This window comes from Miniopterus schreibersii, assembly GCF_964146895.1.
Source record: "Miniopterus schreibersii genome assembly, chromosome: 9".
NCBI lineage: Eukaryota > Metazoa > Chordata > Mammalia > Chiroptera > Miniopteridae > Miniopterus > Miniopterus schreibersii.
The window spans coordinates 77,712,426-77,736,168 of NC_138118.1; the positions used below are offsets into that span (position 1 = coordinate 77,712,426).

The 23,743-nt window shown below is 47.2% G+C and overlaps 1 protein-coding gene across 4 annotated transcripts in view; it reads right to left on the reverse strand.

Annotated features, from left to right (window-relative positions):
• Window positions 1-8,238: 8,238 nt before the first annotated feature.
• Window positions 8,239-23,743, reverse strand: part of PDE1C (phosphodiesterase 1C) — a gene marked incomplete at its 5' end in the record, with an annotated part of 253,212 nt that continues 237,707 nt past the window's right edge. For 3 of the 4 annotated variants that reach the window (XM_081147053.1, XM_081147054.1, XM_081147055.1), the window contains 2 exons: window positions 8,239-11,074; window positions 22,622-22,690. In XM_081147053.1, coding sequence (XP_081003179.1) covers window positions 10,905-11,074; window positions 22,622-22,690 — 239 coding nt within the window. In that variant the 3' untranslated portion in view covers window positions 8,239-10,904. Of the gene's footprint in view, window positions 11,075-15,480; window positions 17,333-22,621; window positions 22,691-23,743 lie in introns of those variants that run through there. The other variant, XM_081147056.1, reaches the window with a different exon arrangement.

The window sequence follows — 23,743 nt, forward strand, 5'->3', positions numbered from 1 at the left end:
TAATATACGCGTCTGCCAGCTCCGTCTCTCCTGCACCCCGCACGTTTCTGAACAGAAACAGCGTCCCTGGCGATTCCCAGTCTGTGCAGCAGCCAAATCTGCAGCCGCCCTCCCAGGGAGCAAAGCAAAAAGCCAGCGACAGAGAAACTAAACAGCAAATCAACGGGGCGTCGTTTCTGAGCAAATGCCCATTCGTAACTGGTGTGTCCTTATAAATCCCCTCCCAGAGCTCTGCTCTAACGACCCAAAGCAGAGGGGAAGCCCGTATTTCCCCTCCACGCGGGCATTTGGTGAAGGCGCCGTGCAGTGTGCCAGCAGCCGGGTGGCTCTGCCGCTGGGCTGGGACGCGCCACTGCAGACGCAGCAGAGTTTCGGGGCTCAGGGCCCGGCTTCACGCCACCTGCCTCTGCAGAAGACGTCCTGTCAGCCACAGACACGCGCTCGCGGGGAACAGAAAGGGGGTTTTGATCTGTCACAGGAAGTTTCAGGACACGGGCTCCGTCACCAAAGCCTCGGTCGCATGCTTGTATGTGTCCCTGAGCATGGGCCTATAAATCTCAGCCCCAAATGTACTTTCCCACCAATGCCAGGGACACAATGCTGGGCGAAAGGAGGAACATTCTGGCGTCCGTTTCATCGCCAGCTGAACCCTGGTCGGGGGTCGTAGGAGTGACTGTTGCTTCGCCACCAATGACAGCTTTAGCTTGGACCTAGTCTCCTCCCTCCCGGGTCAGGTTCATTCAGATGCCCGAGGATGGCATCGTCTTTGCTTCCTGACACCATCCAATCCGGAGCAAAGCTCTACTTCCAAACGCCCTCCCCAAACCATCTGTCACGAGCCCAAATCCTGTCTTTTCTCACACTGTCTCTCCGAACCCCCCGCCACACACACACACACACACACACACACACACACACACACACACACACACACACACACACACCCTATTGTGCCTCCTTCCCCATGGTGAGTAATACCGGCCAGGAGCTGTCTCTCCCCTTGGCTAGTAAGGGTCATTCTGGGCCAACCAAATCCCCAAAGTGCGAGAAGCGCAGCATTGGTCTCCTCTGACTCTGTTTTTGGCAGCACTTTTTTTTTGGAAGTTATTTCATGGTCTTTGTAGTCAATATTCTGTCCTTAAGCTCTGGGATTTATATAAATTATGTATTTATTCCCAGGATTTTAGGGACTGTCCACTGTTTTCTGATCACTGAGGGATCACAGATAATATAAGACATAATCCCAGCCCTCCCTGAGCTCACACCACCCTGGAGGAAGCGGCCAGCAAATATCGATGACCTGCTTGCTCTGCTCAGTGCTAAATAAATGTCAGTTCTGGAACCCAGACCAGTGGGGAGGGGGAAGGGTGGGGGGGCAGGTCTTAGAAGAATTCACAGAAAAGTTTTTCGTAGGTATTGCTGTAATTTTAAATTTATACTGGATAGGTCTAGTAAATGTGTGCATTCACCAGTCGCAGCGAGTAAAGAAATGCACTTAACCGTTTCAAGATACAGTTAAGTGGCGTTAAATCCATTCCCAGTGTTGTGCGACCATCACCGCCACCCACCTCCATAAGTCTTTTCTTCTTGAAAAATTGATAAAATCTTATAAACCTCTGTATCCCTTAAACAATCATTCCCCTCTCCCCAGCCCCTGGCAACCACTGTTCTACTTTCTGTCTCTATAAGTTTAACTTCTCTAAGTACCTCATATAAGTGGAATCGTACAATATTTGTCCTTTTGTGACTAGACTATTTAATTTAGCATCATATTCTTGATGTTCATCCGTGTTGTAGCACGTGTCAGAATTTCCTTCCTGCCCGGCCGGGCGTGGCTCAGCGGTTGAGCATCGATCTAGGATTCAGGCGATCGGGGTTCGATTCCCGGTCGGGACACAGGCCCGGGTTGCAGGCTAGGCAGCCGATCAATGACTCTCTCATCATTGATGTTTCTCTCTCTCTCTCCCTCTCCTTTCCTCTCTCTGAAATCAACAAAGATATATATTTTTTAAAAATTTCCTTCCTTTTGAAGGCTGTATAATAGTTTGATGTATGTATATACCACAGTTTGCTTCTCTGTTCGTCCGTCTGTGGCCACCTGGTTGCTTCCATGTTGTAGCAATTGTGCCCGGTGCTGTTATGAGCACCGCGTGCAAATTCCTCTTCCAGACCTTGCTTTTAGGGAGATTCCCAGACTTGGAATTGCTGGATCCGATGGCAATTCTATTTTTAAGTTGTTGAGGAACCACCGCACTGTCTCCCACAGCAGCTGCACCATTCCCAGTGCAGTGCACAAGGAGTGGGGTCTATTTCCCAAGAGCAACTTGAACGAATGGCCCTGCCTGGTAGACAGGACACGTTGTCCCCTAAAACTCTTTGGTCCCCAAGCTGGGAAACCCTGCCTCGCTCCTAATGGACCCACTGCCTACCAAGGGGGTGCCTGGAGCTGAGAAGGGCTCAATGCACATTAGCTGATCTGCACGGAAGGTCCCCAGCAAGGACCTCCGCGCCGAGGACCTTTGTCCCCAGAGTGTGGCTTTTCTTCCTACACACCACCGCCACCTGCCGGAAGCAGCGGCACATTGCAGCCTGGACTACTCCGCACTGACTGGAAACCACGTTGAGATTTGTGGGATCCTTTAGACAAGGTTGAGGGTCAGTTTTGCTTTGTAAAGTTTTTATCTCAAAGATTAAAGTTTAATAGTGTTAATATTATGGGTACACACAAAAAAAACTGTGTGTGTGTGTGTGTGTGTGTGTGTGTGTAAGAGAACCAGGGCGACATTAGGAGCTAATGACAAACTACTTGTCTGTTATAACCACAGCTTCAAAGGGAAAACTATCGGTGAAGACTATCCTGTTAGCCTACCTTGGCCTTCATAGACAATAAAACGGTTCCTTTTGAAATCTAGAAGTAAAATTTGGCCTTTCGGTACAGTAAAACCTCGATATAAAGGACTAATTACGGGAAGGGGGTGTCCGTTAAGGCCAAAAGTCCATCATATAATAAAGTAGGCTTTCCAAATGTGTATGTTAAGAAATTGACAAATTAGTTGTTTACCTCTTTTTACTTATGTAGACCCGTTTGTATAATTAAATTTTAGTATGTGTGGAAAGTTTAATTTTACAGGAAAGTTTCCTATATGCACTACAGTAATTGTAAACTTATCCTGACTAGGTCTAGGAAATGCGGGCACTCACCCGTCGCTGGGGCTGAGCAAATGCACTGGCTGGGGCGGGGCTCAGCGCACGTGGGCACATGGGCCGGGCACGTGACCGCAGAATCAACGACCTTGCTACAAGCCCTGTGATCACGTGCTAATCATTTGCCCAACATTGTTTACGAGTGGTGACTCGTGGATTTAAATATGTAGACTATAATTGTAGATATGTAATGTTTATTTATGTCAGTGAGACTACTAGGGTGTTTTTTCCAACATATGGCCTATTTGCTAAAATTTGTTAAAAATAACAGTGAATTAATAACAAAAATAGCCTGTTAATTTAATTAAAAGCAAATCTTGGCTAAAAGCATCTTAAAATTAACAGGATGTTAATTTCCACATAGGACATTCGGACCGGAAATTTTGTCCATTAAATCCAAAGTCTGTTAGTCGAGGTTCGAAAAATCGAGGCTTTACTGTAGTGCAAACTGACCTTAAAATAACAGTCTGAATTCATTCTATCACATATGAACTATTGTCTCCACTCCAAATATATCATGATGTGGCACCGTAAGTCTAAAGCCTAAACCCTAATCTATTCCTTCTGCAATAACCACTGTGAAACACCGATCTTGGTCATCACTAATAAGGAGAGGGAAGCTTCGCTTGCTTCAAAGGGCCACTATGTAGATTAAATAAGATCACGAAAAGCCTGGAAAACATAGTAGGTGCTCAATAAAAATGGGTTTGCTTTCTCATTGGACCGGAGTTCCCCTTCCCAGCCCTCATCTGAACCTCCCTCCTCCCCACCCCATCCCCAGCGCCCTACCAGGTGCCCCAGGGGCCCAGGGGTTTATCAGTTCACACGCCTTCTTGTCAGCCAGCAGGCCAGGAGGAGCTGTGTGCGGCGTTGAGAAGGAAAAGGCAGGAACGAACACAATCTCATTTGAAACAGGTGTCGCCTGAAAAAAACAGCGAGGAGAGAATGGGTGTCTGAGGGGCCATCCTAAGGGGGTTCATTTCCACAGCACCAAGCACTTCCAAATAGATTGCCAGGGGGCCGGGGAGGCAGCAAACCCACTGGGTCCTTGAGGGGTGGTGAGCAAAGAAGCCAGGGTCTGGACTCTGCGGACAGGGGTTCAACAGGAGCCTCACCAGCCGCCAGGGGTGTGGCTTCCTGCAGGCCTGACCCTCGGCCTCTGCTTTCCCCTGCAGAACAGGATGGGTAACTCCTCCCAACGCCCAGAGGTTACGGGCATCCTCACAGGACGTGCTCAAAATGTGTCCATTCCCTTTGGTGATGGTGACCGTGCCCCTGCTGGGCGCACCATCCCCCCAGCCCCTAGATGTATTCGTATATCTCACCCCACACCCCTGTAGATGCCCCTACCCGCTGGCCCCCTCTGCAAATCCTTGGCCTCCAAACGGTGGCAAATTTCTGCTCAAGCTATACATTTACCTGCTGAGATCTCTCAGGATTCTTGAAGGCCTTTCTAGAGAACATTTCAGCTGTGGTCATGCCTGTATATGAGTGGGCTAAAGCCACGCGGGGGCATCGGCCAGCTCAGGGAAACGTTACGGAGGGTAGAGGGCAAAAGAGCCTCCCAGGGCCCCCCGAGGTCAATCTCATGGGAGAAAGAAGCTCTCACTTTAAGAAGCACTCGTGGTCAGGGTGGAAATAGAAATAACTTGTCAGGCACTGACCGTGTTCTAGGCGGTGCTATGAACTTCGCAAGCATTTTATGATGAATCATTCCAGCTACTATTGTGCGAGCTGAGTTGATAAGGAAGGGTCCCATCTCGTGTCCACGGTCACACGGCTGGTCAGCCACGGAGCTGTGAAGTGACCCGATGACGAGGGTCATGCTAGGAAGCCCAGGGCCCTGGCAGGAGGCCTCCTGAGGGGCATCCAAGAGCAATGCACAGCACAGGGCGGCCCCTGAGCCCTCTGACCAGCCTGTCTCACCTCCCTCTTCCCAATGAGCAGCATTGCTGGTCCTCTTGGATCGTGACCTTGACCTACAGTGTTTGTAAGTCTCTGCCCAGGCTGTGACATCCCAACCAGCTCAGCCCACCCAGGACCATGCCCCAGATGCTGGCCCTCGACATTAGGCCTTGGCCTCATCCCATCCCACCCCACCTCACCCCACCCCACCCCACCCCACCCCCAATGTTGGCTCACCAGCGGATGCCGGCCAAGCAGAGGGAACAGGGCACGCCAAGTCTTTGAGCTTTGGGAGTGTTGGTACTTACAGCAGCTGGAGCTCATGGAGCGTGGGTGGGAGGGACTGAAGGCGAGAGGGGGGCAGGCGCAGCTCACGGGGCACCCTGGCTGTTCTTAGGCACTGAGACTGTTCTGAAAGCAGTGGGAAGCCACCGGGATGTTTAAGCCAAGGAAGGGACTTAAATCAATCCCTTGGGACTACAGGGACTACAAGCCGAGGGAGGGACTACAATCAATTTTGTAATAGAAACTATCACCCGAGTAGTTTCAGTGGCTAGGACTTTGAATTCATCCGTTAATAGTAAGTCCCAAGGCGTCAGACTAGGGATCGTGTGTGGTTTAGTGATACAGTCAGGAGCTCAGGCCCTTTCTTTCGGTACCACTATAGGCAGCATGTTGGGTTTCATTTTCATGCTCAGCATGACCTCATGGCTCCAAAATGACTGCTGTGCCCCCAGGCTAAGTCAGTATTCCGGGCAGAAAGAACCAGAAGAGGCACCCTTTTTTGTCATTAGCCAAAACTGTGTCACCTGGCTGCCCCTGACTGTAAGAAAACTGGGCAATTGAATGTTAACTTGACCAGTTTCTCTGGAAGAGAGAGAAAAGGGGGAAAGGGCTTGGAAACGGAGGTTGAGCCAGCGTGTTAGCACCCTAGGATTAATACATAGAAATTAATGATACTGTAATTCAGTGATAATTAATATAATTAAATGGCGCTTTAAAGTGTTATTTATTTCCATATATAGCATGTCACTGATAGTGCCTTTTATTTAGAGTTTTTTATTATACTTTCCAGGACTTCTACAGTTTGTCTCCCAATATATCCCCCAACTGTATTTTCTCCACACATTCAGGGTTCTTTATATCTATGTTTGGTAACAGAATAAATATATACAGAAATGTAGCGGCCCTATAACCAGAACAAAAACGGTATTCTCCACAGCTGCTCGCCCTTTTGAATTCTGAGTCAACCCTGATCCAGCTGAAAGCAGTCACCGGTTAAAGACCCCGAACCTCAGCGCACAGCACGTGCCTCCGAAGGACACCAGGGGACAGTGCAGCACAAGAAACGAGGGCGATCTAACCCGGTTCGCTGGCAACTTGGCTCCCATCAAATGAAACAAACCCGTATCGTTTTTAAGCGTGTGCCTTCCCCAAGTCCTTGCGCCGCCGGTTCAGCACGGTGTCCAGAAATGAGCCACGTGTGGTGTCCTTTCAGCGACACACATTTCACGTGGCTTATTAACCTTCGGATGGGAGGCTGCTGACTGAAGACTCCACTGTGCAGCATCGCCCAGAGCGTTTCTAGCCTATTTTAGGAAATGATGAGACTACACCCCAGGCGCTTGTTTCCAAAATTCTGGGTCCTACGGAACCTCCCGGGTAGATGTTTGTGGGACAGTGACTTCGGGAAACTACCCACTTTTAAGGGTGAGCCTTGGAGCTCTCGTTCCTCCTCTGGGAATCTCGAGTCTAAAGATGAAACAGTCACATGTGAGCAGCAAAGTTTTTTTTATTTTAAGAGAAGTATAATGACACGTCAATCTTTACACTTATATTCCTTTTTCTGAATCAGCTGAGATTGTGACACAGGAGGAGATGCGGAGTCAGCAGGGAATTAGCATGAGGCCAGAGCGAGGCCTGATGCGGCCTCGGTGGAATTTGAGAGCAAAGGAGTTGGCTGCGGGGAAGGAAGTGGGGTGAGAACAGAACGGAGCCCCAGCGGGTGTGGCCTCGTGGTTAGAGCATCGGCCTGGGCACCGAAGGGTCGCAGGTTCAATTCCCGGCCAAGGGCACGTGCCCGGGTTGCAGGTTCGATCCCCGGTCCCGCTCGGGGGGGGGTTGCGGGAGGCAACCGATTGATGTGCCTCTCCCCCCCTCCCTTCCACCCTCTTTAATAATCAGTGGAAAAAATATATCCTCGGGTGAGGATTTCCAAAAAAGAACCGAACAAAGGACAGCAGTTGTCGGAAGATGCAGGGAGGTGGGCAGGGATTCGGGGGACATGGAACACAGAGCAGCAGTCGTCGTAACAGATAATAGACGGAGCCCAAGAACTCCGAGGGCACAGGGACACGGGTGAGGGGAGCACTGAGGGTGGGGACACGGGGCGTCCCACGGAACGCAGGAATGCATATTAAAGATGAACGTGCAAAAACTGATGCCTGCAGGGCCCGCCAGGTGGGTAAAAGATAAATGAATAATTAACTTCTTTTTTTCACTGAGGTTGAAGAATATTAATAACCTACCCGGTGTCCTAGCACTAGCAAGGGGCGTGGCTCTCAAGCTCGAAAGCCTAACTGCGTTATCCTGCCCCCGGGGAGTCACAGCTGATCCCTGCTGAGCCCTTGGGATATGCTCAGCCCTTAGCGCTTCGCTGAGTCAGGCACTATTGTCGATCCCGTGTTACAGCTGAGGGAGCTAAAATTCAGAGGGATTCCAAAGCCTGATGAAGCTCCCAGCGCAAACAAAAGACAGGAGTCAAGATTTAATTACAGGTTTTACTAACCCCAGAGACCATCAGCTATATGGCTTAACCTGGGAGGACAGGCTGAGTTGGTAGCACAGGTGTTTTACCTTCGGACCAGCTGCTGTTACTATGTGGGTTACTCACATGAACAAATCCGTTCATTGGGTTTGTGGTGTAAAGGGCTCTTTGGGTTTAGGGGCTTTTTTTTAAGCTATTGCCTGTACAGTCAGGAAGCAAATGGAAAGGCTGAGTTATACTAGTGATCTTGACAAGGTCTCAGGACGGAACGGTGCCAAGCACAGGGGAAATCTAATTCTTTCCCAGTGAATCCCAGAACTCTGGAGTAGAAAAGGACGACTCACATACAAGGAAGTCCTTTAAAGGATCTTTTTATTTGCTATAAGAATATATAAGTTGGCATTTCTATACAACCCATCATGCAATTAACATGGTAGGCATTTTACAAGCGATGCAGGATCTCCATATCTGGGCGTGTGCTCAATCAACACATTAGCAAAGGTGGAAATAACACCTTGGGATCAAAGACTAGAGGGAGCTAATGCTCTTCCCCGGGACCATGGCTTCCAAGGTCAAGAAACACAGCCGAGAAAGCCCAGCCACGGTGAGGTCTCTGCCCGAGACTGGAGCTTTGGGATAGATCAGGAGCGTCAGTGGGTTGATCCTGTTGACGTAAGAACTCATCAAAATGTTCTGCAGGTTTAGATGTTCTTATGCTGACATTTACTTTAAAAGATTTTTATAAGAGTTTATTAGCGTTTATTTGAGCCAAACAGAAGGTCTGACCGGAAGCAAGATCTCAACAGACTGAGAAAAAATGCTTCCCGGAGAGACAGAGTGCAGCTTTTCTTACACATTTGGAATTAAGGAGGGACCATAAGGAGGTTACATGAAGGTGGGAGAAACATGGCAGGGATTGGATTACAAGGTGATTAACAAGATTATGTGCTCTCTTGAGGGTGTTTTCGGACCAACAGGTCAGGAAAAGAGGCATTTCAAAGGTGTGTTAACTTAGGTGCCCAGTGACAATGGACAGGGCTGGGTAAGGCAAAGAGAAGCCTTTTACTAAAGAAGTTACGTGTCTGCGGCTGTGACTACCCACTGGGACCTCCCAGTCAGAATTTATGATCAGATCGCCCTGTGAGGTTGCTGCAGGCTAGATTTATTATTACAGTGCCCCCTTTTTTTTGTCCACAATCCATTGGGTAACAAAGGAGGCCACTACCCCCTGGGCAGGTTCACTGTGTGGCCGAAGGGCTGCGTGCAGCCAGCGCTAAGGCATCTGTCTCCAGACGGGTAGAAATGACCTGCTGGGTTAACCTAAGTCAGGGGGACGGGCACTGCCAGCTGCAGATGGGTCCTCTCGCTCGGGCACCGAGCAGGGAGCTAAGGATTACAACTGCTTCCCTAACGAAGCTTTGCCTTTTTGTCTAGTAATTAAATTTCTAGTAACTATCCCCTGAAATAGTTCAATATTGTATTTAAAGCACATTTTAAATAAATTGGTCAACAGCATGATGGGCACTCTGGAGCTGGCTCAAATGCATTACCGGTTTATTGGGAAAGAACTTTGGAAAGTGAAATGGAAGGATGCGGAACCCTTTGCAACCAGACCCCAGGGGCTGTGGCATTAAGGAGGGCACAGCTCCTTCTCTGCAGGGTCCGGGGTGTCCTGGAGAGTTTCCTGGATGTGAATCCTCATCACGACACCTGCTGTGCCCCTATTACTGTCCCGGCTCAGCTACAGCATCAGAACTTACCTTATCTTTCATCTTCATCACAGTGGACATTATGAATCCCACTTTCTATGTAAGCAAACTGAGGCTTGATTGTGCCATGAGACTGAGGACCTGCAACTAGTGTAGACAGGACAGAACTGGGGATCAGAGCCACCTGACAATAAGCCTGCAGTTTCCCCTGCATCAGACAGTTTCTGAGAGCATCAAAAGCTGTTTCCGACCTTGAGCCTTTCCTTACAATTTTCTGTGAATTTAGACCCAAAGTAAAAGCCCTAGGAGAGACCCAGTGGGGCTGAAAATGCCACCACGAAGAGAAGCGAGCTACAGGCTTCCATCCCGCCAAGCCCTGCGAGAGCGGCCGAGCTCCCAGAGGGACTCACATGCGTGGGCTGCTAGGAGGACCTGAAATTTAACCTAAAGGCATCTTCTACCTTGTAGAGAAAAACCTCCAATTAAGGAATTCCAATTAGGTTCACTCCCTCCTGCCCCAGGACCACGAGACCAAATGGACACGTCCTGGAGTAAATTTCAAACTTAGACGCTCTGAGGCCTGGACATCTCATTGAGTCCCAGCATCATCCACTGCGAGGGAAGGTACAGGTCGTCTCACTTTCTCCTGCAAACTCTCAGGCCTCACACGAGTCTATTCGCCACCAGGCACTCAGTCAGAGCCAAAACGAGGGTCTTCACTTGAGCTTGGATCTGCTCCGTGAAGCCCGCGTTCAGAAATATCTATGAGCACACAGTTCTCAGTCTTCTTTTCCTGCGAAGACTGTTTTCATTCAAAGAAGTCCAGCTTTTGTTTTGAGAGCATCTACTTGGAAAGAAACATATTTACTTGAATTTTAAATATTGCATTTAAAATAGAAGATGGCTTTGGAAGTGCATTTCTTAAATATAACAATTACTAAGCCGATAGTCTTATTGGAGCAAGTCAACTTCCAGGGATAAAAATAGCATCAAGGGGAGGAATTTCGTTTTTTTCTGAACAGGTTCCATCATTTTGACTTCTGTCCAATTTAGACTTTGAAAGATTTAGAGCAATAACAGCCACGAGACAACCCTCTCGCTGGTTTACTGCTGGGGAGTCTGCATTGACCCCCAAATCCAGCAACCGGTGCATCTCTCACAGAACAGTGAAGGGGACAATCACACACAGCCTTCGCTTTGCCCCGGTGGCTCCACCGTGATGACATCAGCCCCCCGGCCTCTGCGGGTGCTGCAGGCCTCCCTCGCTGCGGCGGGCGGGTGCTGGGAGACTGGGCCCCCCGCCCCCCCTTCCCCTTGGCCTATTTCCTGTTCCAGTTGTGTGAGATGCTCTGGATCTTTTTCATTTTGATCCTCTGATCCAGCATCTTGTACCTCGCAGGATGCTCCTCGGTTTTCTTTGGGATGGAAGGTGCGTAGGAGCTAGAGGCATAAGCAGGGCGTTTAAAGTGGCGCAGAGGAGGCTTGATGACTGGAGGCCATGCAAAGGAAGAGGGACAACATTAGCTCGGCAGCGACAGGCACAGCCCCCCAGCCCCAGGCCTGCTCGTTTCCTTCAGAGCCAGGAAAAGCAAACTCTCGTGGGAATCTTAGCGAGACGGACGGGTCGGGTAGGTGAATGTGCACCTCAGCCACTCCCTTTAAATGACGACCAATCCCTAGGGATGGGCAGTGGGGAGCCAGAATGTCAAGTTCTTGTCTAAGGAAGGGATGGGGGGAGGAAGCCAGAGGGAGCTGCGGGGTCATTCTGGGGAGGAGCGAGGCAAACAGGAGCGAGCCGAGCCGCGCCGGCAACCTGCATTTGTAGGGCTGCGTGTGAGCTTTCAGGGTCACAAAGTGGCATGCGGTCCCAGACCCGACGTGCGAATACGAAGGACAGCCTTGGGGGAAATTTGCAATAAATATATGCAAAGTTCTCGCATCCAAAATAACCAAAGATCTGAACAGACTCCTCGCCAAAGAAGATACACACGTGGCCAAAAAGCATATGAAGAGGTGCTCGACAATCTTTGTCACTAAGGATTTTCAAATTAAAATGATGATATATACTACACACCAACTAGGATGGGTAAAATAAAAAATTTAAAATCTGATGATGCAGAGCAAAGGGAGCTTTCACCGTTGCTGGTGGGAACACAAAATGGTTTGGCCACGTTGGAAGACAGTTTGACAGTTTCTTACGACGCTAGACACAGTCTTACCCTACGATCCAGCAATTGTGCTGCTAGATATTTACCCAGCTGACATGAAGCTTGATGTCCACGTAAAACCCGTACATGAATTTTATAAAAGTTTGTTCACAATTGCCAAGGACCGAAAGCAACCAAGACGTCCCTCAATAGTTAAATGGAGAAACAAGTTGCAGAACATTCGTAGGGGAATATTACTCCATGATTAAAAGAAAAGAGCAGTCAAGCTGTGCGAAAACATACATGAATCTTAAATGTGTATTACCAAGTGAAAGCAGCCAGTCTGAGAGGGCTACATACTGTATGATCCCACTTATAGGACATTCCTGAGAGGGGAAAACAATAGAAATGAGCAAAGGGTGAGGGATGGTCAGGGGGTTAAAGTGGGGGTTCAAGCAGGCGAGGCACAGGGGGTTTGTGGGGCAGTGAAACTATTCCACGAGGTACTGCAGAGATGGGTACATATGCTACGCATTTGTCAAAACCCACAGAATTCTGCAGCACCGGGAGTGAACCTTAATGTATGCAAATTTTAAAAATAATGTATGAGGTTGGGAATCACGGAATGAAATGCAGAAGGTGATGAAAGAATCTAACTGCATTACACAGGTAGGAAACCGCCGTGTTAAATAGGGCGTGGCGAAGAGATGCTCCCCTAAGTACCTGGATATGAGTGTACTCTGCTGGACTAAAGGCCGACGAGGCTGCGCACAAGTCCTGACGCGGGTAGACAGCGTTGTTTGGGAGCACTCGCCAACAATTCTAACACTACCTATGTGTCTGCTGGAACTGAACGGCCACGTACCTGAATAGTGACGAGTGAGGGCCAGGGTCCCCACTGTTGGGGGCAAGTGTGCAAGTAAGCTGCAGGGTCAGAATGATCCAGGTGGCGTAAGAATTCACATTTAACTTAACGTAGACATGGAGATATAGGTGGACACACGCGCACCCACTTTCTTGCTCTATTAGCTGAAAAGGTCTAGAAGCAATAAGTAGCTATTGGCCTACAAGCCTCAGTAGCCACCAGCACCCCTAGACCCAGACCCTGGTTTCTAACACAATTTTCCAATGAAAGGAACCAGGGCTCCTTGTAGAAATGGCTGGTTCTAGGACCAGAGAACAAAATGTACGAGCTGAACCCGGAGCATCTTGTCGTGTCAGATAAGTAAGAAAGTGGAAGGAAAGAAAGACAGGACAAAGGGGCCCCCAAATGAAAGTGTTCCCAAATGACCGGAGTTGGAACAATCTGAGCAACAAAATAAACACAGCAGGACAGAATTATACCCAAAGTATCGAATACACCCCCACGACGTCACAGTGATAGAACTAAATGTTGGGATAAATAAATAATTATGGGAGAGTAGATACATCTCTCAGGCAAAAGGATTCCAAATAGTGTATGTTGATAAACTTCCCTCAACAACAAGAAGCCCTGAGTGTGGGCTGGGCACTGGCGTCCTTCCAGAGGGCACAGGCTGGGAAGGGGACAGCAGCCTCGCTGAAGTTTCAGTGAAGACATCGAACCACCCCCTCAGCCAGGAGGTCGAGGTCGACATCCAGAGCCATACGTGATGCTGGTAATATACGCCCTTGATTTTACATGATGATACTAGATATTATATAATGCAAATAGCACTTTACCTCTGCGGCCTTCCTCCCAAAAATACATAACCCCATTCAAGTGATGAAAAAGCATCCAGACGGGTCACACAATTGAGGGACATTCTACAAAATACCTGACCAGTATCCCCCCAAACTGTCCAAGTCACCAGGAACAAGGGAAGTCTGAGAAAGTGAGATGCTGTGTCGTTGCCCAGAACACCAGCTCCCTCTGCGACGACTCTGCTCCCACTGCGGGCCCAGCAGGAGCGGGATGCATGGGCGGCTCGAAGGACGAGGACTGGGGCGGCTCCGTTTCAACAAGAAAGAAACCAGCTGAGCTAATCTCACCCAGTAACAGGAAAATGCACAGCCTTTGTAATCGGGGAGATTAGAAACAACTTCAATGTACAATCACAGGGAATTGATGAAGTTCCAGTACATTCTTAAATACAATACCAGGGTGCTATGGAAAAATGATATAGATGTCTATTCATAAAAACGGAGGTTCATGTAAATGAAAAAAGCAGGATAGATCATCTAACCTTATTACTGTAAAAACATAAATATGTACGCAGGAACCTGTAAGGACATATACATTTAAACCATGGCAGCGATTATCTCTGAGTAGTATAAACATAGCTATTTTATTTCTCGTTGGTTATTGACACTTTCCTAATTTTCCTATTATGACCGTGTTTGAGTGATGCACAAAGAAACATACTACTAAAGTAATTCTTGGATTGTGGATCAGAGCCATTCTACAAAATCATACATAATAGAAAGTCAGTAAAACTGAGTTTCCTTGGGCTTTAGCCCCAGACATCTCAGCGAGCGCCTAGCTGAGCACACATCTGACAGCCTGTAAAGCAATATTCATTCATTGGCTTCTTGGAGCACCTACCGTGTCCTGCTGATGTAACCATGAACAAAGCAGACAGACATTCCTGCCCTCTCGGGGCTGCCATTCTAGGACCCCCCCTCTGAAACTTGCGACTAGCCTACATAAGAAAAGGTGTTCGAGCATAACTAATGATTCTATTACTACAAACCCCAGAGTGTCCATACCAACTCTGCCTCTGAAAGAGGCTAACACGGAAAGACGTCCGGCAAATGGTCCTACGGTGGCATAATGTAGGATGCAGAAGAACAGAGATGTTTAAGATCTCGGAGTGCCTAAATGCTTCTTAGGGTGAACAAGGGATTGTGGCGCCATCCATTCCAGGAACAAACATAAAAACAGTCCTGCTGCCCCAGAGAAAGGGGTAGAGACAGGAAAGGGCCTCGGCGTCAGAGCTGGTGGGGCCGACGCCTGGGCTGATTTACCGCACAAGTCACGGTCCCTCTCCACATTTATTCTGTTTGCTGCTCAGCATGAACCCAAGCAAAGTATTATTGAATTTCCCACTTCTCAGCATGAGGAAACGTTTATCGTTTGCTGGAATTCTGATCATCAGAACAAAACCTCTTCTTGCCACCGGAGTCGCTGCAAATCTCTGATGGAGATTGGCTCCCCACCGAGATGGTGGAAATGCTTCTATGCCTGCTGTCAGCCTCACTCAAAATGTGGGGAAAACGGAAATTCAAAGAGTGATGTTTTGCACCTATAGCCTTTCCCCCTGCAGGGGACCCTGATTTGATCACAAGCAAAAGAGCAGAGCCGCAATGAGGGCACCATCTAGTTTAACGGGGACTTCTCTTTCTGGGGTGCTGGGGTGGCCCCCTGAGGACTCCTTCATTCCTGAGGTATTCCTGGAAAGGGGTCTGACCCTGCCCCTTCAATAACTGGGCACTTCCCACAGCTGAGCCGGAGCAGACCTGTTACAATCCACCCCCCACCCTTGAACTGGGAACAGGACCCCTCCCCTCCATGTGCCTTCTTGTCACCACTTTGGACCCTTTCCTCTTGGGCACACATTCACGAAGTCTGCTCTGGTCTCCTGGAGCAATTTACTCGAGAAAAGATCTAATTAGCTAATGGAGATTGACAAAGCCACGCGTCCGCACAGAACCTGCACTTGCAAGGTCATTATCGACGCTACTTTCAAGGGTGCTTAGGGAAAGGACCGTTCGAGACAAAAACATGACACAGCATCGTCTTTATTTTACAGTTACACACATTGTTTGTTTTTCACAAAACCGTTGTTCTTTGAGGAGTTTTCATCCTCACTTGTTTCAATCTCGTCAAACACCCCAGTTCCTCCGGAAGGTGTCTACGACTCGCCCCTTTCCCCTGCCACCACCGGCCCACCTGTCATCCTACTCCTCTCTGTGTCTCTCCGAGACCACTCTGCCTGGTAGCTACTTTTTGTTGTTGTTGTTGTTGTTTTGACATGGAAGACTATTACACAGACTCATTCTTCAGAAGATAGCTAGGGATTTATTCCTATGTAAAATTGAGGGCTATTAGTGGGATTCAGGTGCTGAAGGCTGGAGCCTTCAAAGCACGTTCAGCACAGTTGTGAAGGTGACAGCCGCTGGAGGGAGGGGTCCTGGCCAAACTGAACAGGGCGAAAGTTAAGCTGGTATCTTCGCCGCAGGGCTTCTCCGAGGCCCAAATGAGGCGATGCGCTGTGAACCCCTGGGCACAGCCGACGACGCGCTGTTCCCCGCAGTTTCACAGGCCAACTCGCCCAGTGTTGAGCAGAAAACGCTCCCAGAGCGCCCGGGGGATCCGCTCCAGTCTCACAGCCTCTCCGGCGCTCAGCCCCGCTGTCCTGCGCTCGGTGACAGCAGGCCCGAGACAGCGTCCCGGGTCCTCACGCAGCCTAGCGCAGCCCAGGGCCCCGAGCGAGGCGCGCTGGCTCAGCGTCTCCCGCCTTCCCTGCCCTGCAGCGCAGCGCGGTCGCCTGAGGCCTGCCCTGTGGCCACTGCGCGGGGGCTCTCGGCTTCTGAACAAATCCTAATATTGGCACTTTTCAGAAAGAAGTATGGGACATGGGTTTTCTCCTGGTTCAGAGTCCAAGCCATGATATGACCTCTGCACAAACCATTTCCATCTACAGACAGTTTCTATCTGTGTTTACACACGTGCGTGCGCACACACAGAGAAACACATACATGAAACTAATAGAAAGAATAATCATTTAATGCCTCTCGAGTATTGTTTTACCTGAAGAACAAAATCCCTACCATTCATTCCATCTCTCAAATCAGTGTCTATTTTCGGTATGGGCCTAAAATCTGGTGGGAAGCCCTTACAAAAATGCCCCCAAACCACCCATGAGTTTTGAATTGAAAGAATTGGAATGTTAACGTCAGTTCCATTGAGAATAGAACAATACAAGCCCTGGGCCTGTGATTTTCAGCTCAGGATCTGCCATGGTAAAAAAAAAAAAAATAACTGCCATCCCTCAAAAGAAACTCAAGATAAAAGACAATCGCAAAGACAGTACTCTTTGGAGTCTTCACGTAAAAGACAGTGCAGGGTCCTCTACACCCGAGAGTCGTGCCTGGACTTGGTACATGGGTAACTGATCTAGTCCCCAGGCAGACGACAAGTGTGGGAGAAAGGCGAGTGCAGTGTGGGCAATTTGACGTCAGCATTTACCTAGTGGCAATGAAACTCAGAGCAAGGAGTGCCAACTTTGGGCAAGCTATTTAATTATGCCTCAGTTTCCTAATCTGTGGAATGGAGATCATGGTACCTTCCTTCAGAGTGGCAGTGATGATTAAATGAGATAATAGATAATACATGTTAAGAACCTAGCTTTGTCCCTGATATTTGATTAATGTGCAATACATATCAAAGCATTTATTATAAAAAACCCATCTTAGGGATATCAGAAGTTATCATTTTTGAAGTTACTCAATAACTTACAATGTACATAACATTTTGTTTTGGTAAAAGAAACATAAGCTTCCTAAAATGTGTTCCGACCTCAGGGCTGGTCAGTTCTCTTCTGAGTAGTCCTCTGGATGGACGTTTTATCCGTAGTCCCCTAGAACAGGACACACAACAATGTCATTGCAAGCCAGCCAGCATCTACACACACAAACTGTTTCTACATGAGGCGGTGGAGGTCCGAAGCAGAGCCGCATCTACTGCCAACACTACTGTGCACACCAGCAGCTGCACACACAGAGGGGCGATGAATGAGCTATCTGCAGCGGTGAGTGACAATGGTACCGTACCTTTCCATCTAGGGATCCCTGCACCGAGGCACCCTGGGGCATCTGCTCAGAAGTAAGTGACTGACTAGTCTCCATCAATGGCAGTCATGACCGTAAGAGGTGGTGAAGCTCTGGGCCACTCCTTTCAGCGAGAGCCAACGTATCCTCGGCTCTCCATCATTTACTGCCCACCCACGGAGCTTGATTAGCTTCACAAACCTCATAAGGCACAGTTGAAGTGGGCTCCAGAAAAGAACTGGCTGCTGCGGGTGCTATTACTTTACCATGTAAGAGTCACTTTGCTAAAGATGCGCAGGGATTCAAGGTGATATTCCCAGAATAGTCTTCTGGTGCTGGAGCTGCAGGAGGACCCCTTGGGTGGTTTCAGAAACCATACAAGCTGTTCTTTCATGAAGTGGCCTCTGGTGGCTTCTGGATTGGAGCATGCTATTTGTGGAACTCTCTTTATATCTGAATTCTCAACACCCATCTCTCTCAATAGGTTAGAAAGGGAAAACATTAAATTTCTCTGAAATGTATGTAAAATCACGTCTACATGGATAGAGCCAAACAAAGCTATCTTGGAAGACAGTTGTAGATGTTTCGCTCAGAAATTCTTTAATGCGTAATATTTTGAGCATATAGAAAAGTATAAATACTAGCATAACAAATACCAGTGTATTCTCAGTACCGTTTAATCAAATCTTAACATTTTGTGTATTCAAAAAATTATTTGAAAAGATTGGATATTACAAGTAGAGTTGAAATACCTAGTATGCCCACCCATCATAGTTCTCTCTAGCTCCCCAAAAACATCATCCACAATTTGGTGTTCATTATTCCTGTGCATATATTCACTTAACTACTGTATTTGTGTGCACCCATAAAATATTTAATATGTTTGGTTGTTTTAAAGAATAATATAAATTGTGTTAGATGGTATATATCTTGTTGCAGCTCACTTTTCTTCTTCAACGTTATGTTAAGCATGTTTGTAACAGCAAAAAAATGGAAAACAAATGTCAATGGTTAAATATCCTGTGGCATATCTGTTTAATAGGCTGCTATACAGATGTTAAAATAGACATTTTCCCGAGAACTAGCTTTATATTTTGCATAGAATTTCCTTTGCCATATATCAGCAAACTTTCTGTGTGTTGGGGGGGGTGGGAGGTTAAGCGTGTCTCTTAAGAGCAGGATAGAGCTGGATTTTGGATTTTGGATTATTTTTTTATCTAATCACATAATCTCTATATTTTAATACCAGAATTTAAGCCATTTGCAATTATTGCATTTACTGATTTTTTGGAATTGATTCTACTATCTAATTTTGTTTTAGTTTTGGACTTCACTACCTAATTTTGTGATCATTCTTCATTCCTTGTTGTTGTTTTTTTTTCTTCCTTTCTGCCTTCTATTGATACATTTTCTATATTCCCTTTGTTGTTGTTCTCTTGCTGATGTATATGCTGTAGGTTATATTTAAATTATTTTACTGACGATCCTTTGTGTTAAAAAGTTACAACATTACAGAGTTCTTCCCAAAGACAAAATAGATCTTAGCACTCCTTAACTCCCTATTGAATAGCCTTCCTTCTATCAATAGCTTGTTTCCTATTTTAACACAAAATCGGGCATTATTTTTACGGTGACGCTACTCAAATTTGCCAGCACATTTTATTTGCTTGTATGTGCACCACTAATTCTTGTATTTACACTTGACTTTGGAGTTCACTTTTCTCCTTGTGGAAGTATATCCCTCAGCACATGTAAGTTGTATCTTCATTGTCTTCTTACATTTACTGTTACCAATGCAAATATCGCTATCAGTTGGTTTTCATTTTATTATAGGCAACCTGCTTGCAGCCTCCCTGGACATAGCCTTATCTTCTCATAGTATTTAAAATAGTTCTCATTTTTTATGTAATTTTAGGCAATCTCACGCACTGTCTTTAGGCATGCATTTGGTTTTATTTCGGTATGGCAATTGAGGTGCATTTTCCATCCAAGACATCAGATCCTTATCAGATATATGATTTGCAAATATTTTCTTCCATTCTGTGAATTTTCTTCCCACCTTCTTGATAGTGTCTTTTGAAGCACATTTTTAATTTTAACGAAGTTGTGCTATCTATTTGTTTTGGTTGCTTGGCCTTTAAGTGTCGTATCTAAGAAATCATCGCCTAACCCAAGGTCATGAAGATGTATCCTTATGTCTTCTTCTAGGTTTTATGGTTCATGCGCTTTCATTTGTGACATGGTTCCATCTGTATGTTGTGAGTGGTATAAAGTCCTAAGGACTATCTTCCAACATTAATTCTCTTTTCAGTTGTGGTCTCTTTTTCAAAATTTTCTTTCTCTTTTAAAATAACAATGGTCATATGTCTGTTTGTTTTTTTAATTTAACATTTCTGCTTATTTTGCATAGCTCTATTGTTTTGTTTCTGTACAATTTTACTTTATTGTTTTTTAAGGATTATTATTCCTCCACTGGGTTTTTTGAGTATCCTTACACAAGATATTTTTAACTGTTTGAGAGCCAGCACAAACAGCTTGAGGTAGAGGCATCTGAGTCAGAGGGAGGCAACCTGTGTTGTTCCTGCGGTAGGAAGAAATAGCGAGCTGGCTATTGTAACACGGGAGGTGGAAGTTATCCACTAGACAAAGTTTGAGAACTACCTACTCCAGCTCTACAGGCTTTGGAGTGGTCAGAACTTGGAACCTATGACACCCAACTTGGGGCCAGTTTAGACCACCCACCAAAGGCCAAGGCCAAGGTGGCTGAGACTTTGACTCAGAGGCCTTGGAAACCCAGCAGGCCAACAATAGGCGTCCAGCACAGCAGACAGGAACCAGGTCAGCTCTGCATATCCTTATAGATGTCCAGGATGATGTCAGAGATCCCACCTGACCCTGGAATGTCATGACCTCCCACAGAAGAGCAAACACCATTGCTACACACTGGACTTGCTTGGCTTAGAGCTGGCTTCCTCCTACTGTCTATAGTCCTAAGGGCCCATTAACCACCAGCAGGGGCAAGATGAAAGGGGCTCCGGAAATAACAGAGCAAGTTTGACTCAACACTAAAACGCAAGTTAGTATAGTTGATGCAAATTCAAACTTGAAAATGAGCCTTTTTCTGAGGATGACTGCTTTCTGTATAGTCATAAATAAAAATAGACAGCACCTACTCACACACCCATCCACCAGCCTTATCAACACTAATGAGCACCCAATGTGTGCTTGCCACCTTGGCAGGGACTGGGCAAAAAAAAACCCACCAAGACAGTCCCCACCCTTGGAAAAGCCACATATCACTGGGTAAAGGACTTCTAAGCAAATCATTATAAGTAAACATTAATTCTACCAAGATTATTTTGAGGGACTGCAAAAAGAAATTACCCAGGGAGAAAAGGGTGAGCAGTGTCTCAGGCAGTGACAGAGGCAAGGAAGTTCAAGGTCTACTCAGTGGACACCAAGTCCAGCTGTTGAGCTGGGGTGGTGAAGCTACAGAAGTTGAGGTTGAAAAAGCAGACAGACGTGGATTATGTTTTATCTACGCTAGGGAGCCACTGATTCTAAAGTAAATTATTATTTCACGTACAACCAAGAAAACAATGTTAATTAAGTTATAACACACCATTGATTAAGAAACATTCTTATCTCAGGGGCCAAAATGCAAGGCACTGTTCCTCTCAGAATGGATTAAATATGGTAACTCCCCACAGAAGAAATGTAAAAGACAAATTAACATTAGAAAATAATTTTTAAAAATAAAATAAATACAAACCAAACATGGATCTCATTTTTCTCATCAAATTGGTAAAGTATGAATGTTAGCATTAGCAAGAGCACAGTGAAATGGCACATTCATCACTGAGAGTATAAAATAATACTACCTTTCTGGAAATCACGATGACTATAATGTATTAAGAACCTAAACATGTACCCATTCTTTGAGCCAATAATCCTACATATAGGAATCTGTCCTCAATCCAAAGAAAGATTTATGTGCAAGAATGTGAGGTTATTTATAATAACAAAAATACAAGCTACATTAATGGCAAATTATCAGTGAATATACGGTTGATCCTTGAATAACATGGGGTTGGGGAGCCAACCTCCCATGCAGTCAAAACTCCACATACGACTATAGTATAAATTAATCACATGGAATGTTAGTCAAGCACTAAAATGCTTTTAAAATATTGAATAATACGGGAGCAATCTCATAATGTAATGGTAAATTTTAAAAGGGTTGAAACAAAATTCCATGTAGAGTATAATTCCACTCTAGGGAAAAAAAAGTACCTAATAAAGACCGGAAGGAAAGGTAATCTTGGTTGCCTCTGAGTGGTGGCATTCACACTTTCTTTCTTACAGCTTTTATTATTTTTCAATTTTTTCCTACTATGTTTACATTTGCCTTTTATAACACCCCCCCGCCCCTGCAAAAAAATGTGGTTTTGCAAGTTCTACTTGTAAAAACTGAATCGTGGCAGGGAATGTTGGCCTATGTACGCATGGAGACAGAAAGACCGATAGGTGCCTCTCCTATTAGATCCTGTTACTACAGAATCATCGTGAACGCCTAAAATCTCCTGCCAGTGTTAGCTGGGTCCAGCAGGGCTCGCGCATGACTTTCTTACTTTCCAGTGGGAGAGATTAGCTGTGAGGGCCCACCATGAGTCACAACTGTCCTCAATTCATAAGCAAGAAGCCGCAGAGCCGCAGGGAGCTGGCACAACTGGAACACAGCACAGCTGGGCTGTGAACCCAAGTCTCCCGCACCAAAGGCTCATCCTCACTCCCTGCCCCGTCTGTCTCTCAAAGAAACACTTCCAAACATGTCCAGATGAACATCAAGGAAAACCAGGACTCTACTCTTCCCATCAGCAAGCAGGAGCGACTGGCAACCAAATATGGGTACGTTCTGGCCACTCCTGAAGGGACTTCACAAATGTGGATGACAGAGGCGCTCTAAAAACGCGGAGCAGCCTGGATAAATAAATGCAGGGCCAGGTGCCCGGTTTACCAGCTGCTGACCTCGACTCCTGGGAAGCAGCTCTCCCTGCCGTCTGCGGTCACTAAGGCCGCGCGCAGTGCCATCTACCCACCTGGCAGCGTGAGGCGACTCGCGGAGCTGGCGCTGGGGGCCGGGGAGCCGTGTGAGCGCTTCTTCGTGCCTGCAAAGGCGAGAGAGAGGGTGAGGCCAGGCAGGGCGGTGGGCAGGCTTCTGGGGCAGGTAGGTGCCCATCTGAAGTGTTATGGAGTCACCCGAAAGTCTGGGTGGGAGCTGTTGGGAAGGAGGGTGGGCGAAGGGGTGAGCAGCTGGTATCCCACGGTCCAGAGAGGCCAGGAGCAGCCGCTGCATCTGCGCGCGAGGCCGGCTCCGTCCCCGGCTTGGCAGGCTGGGGTGTCGGGGACCAACGCGCCACTGAGCGGGGCTGCACCTCAATCTCCAGGGAAGCTTTCTACACATGCAACAGCCTGCGAGCCGCCCCCCAGGGCCTGTCTCCCTTGTGCTGCGGGGGAGCCCCAGCCTGGGGGCTGCTGACGCCCCCAGGGGACCCCAACCATCCAGGGCGGGGACCCCAACCATCCAGGGCGAGAACCCTGCTGTGGAAGGAAGTTCTGAACTTAGAATCGAGGCATCGGGGGCTTGTCCCTGCTGTGTCCCTTTACTCGCTGTTGGACCTCAAATATATTAACTCGATTTCTTTGAAGCTCAGGTCTCCATCTGCAAAAGGAGGGAAATGACAACTCCAACAAAGCGTCCTGGTGAGGACTTAGTAGCCAAGGCGTGTGAGGGGCTCAGGGAGGCCACGCAGATGCCAGGGTGCTGGGGTCTCCCGGTCCCGCGGCTGCCAACGGAGCTCACGGACAGCTGGGGGGCCCCGTGGGAACGAGAAGGCAGCCCCCAGAGAGCAAAACTAACAGGGATGAATTGTTCTGCAAAAGAACGTGTGTGTGTGTGTGTGTGTGATGTATATATACACACATTAGCCATACATGTCTTATTTTATATATAAATTTATATACACACGGACATGTGTAGACAATGTACATATATAATACATATTTTATATCTAAATAAAATGTTACTTATTTTTTCAATCATTTCCTTATTTTGCCATCCAAAAGAGGCCCAGGGGCCAGAACCCCACAATATGGCAGGGGCCTGGAGTCTGAGCTGCAGAAATGCAGAGGCAGAGACAATTCTTTTTTTGTGTGTGTCT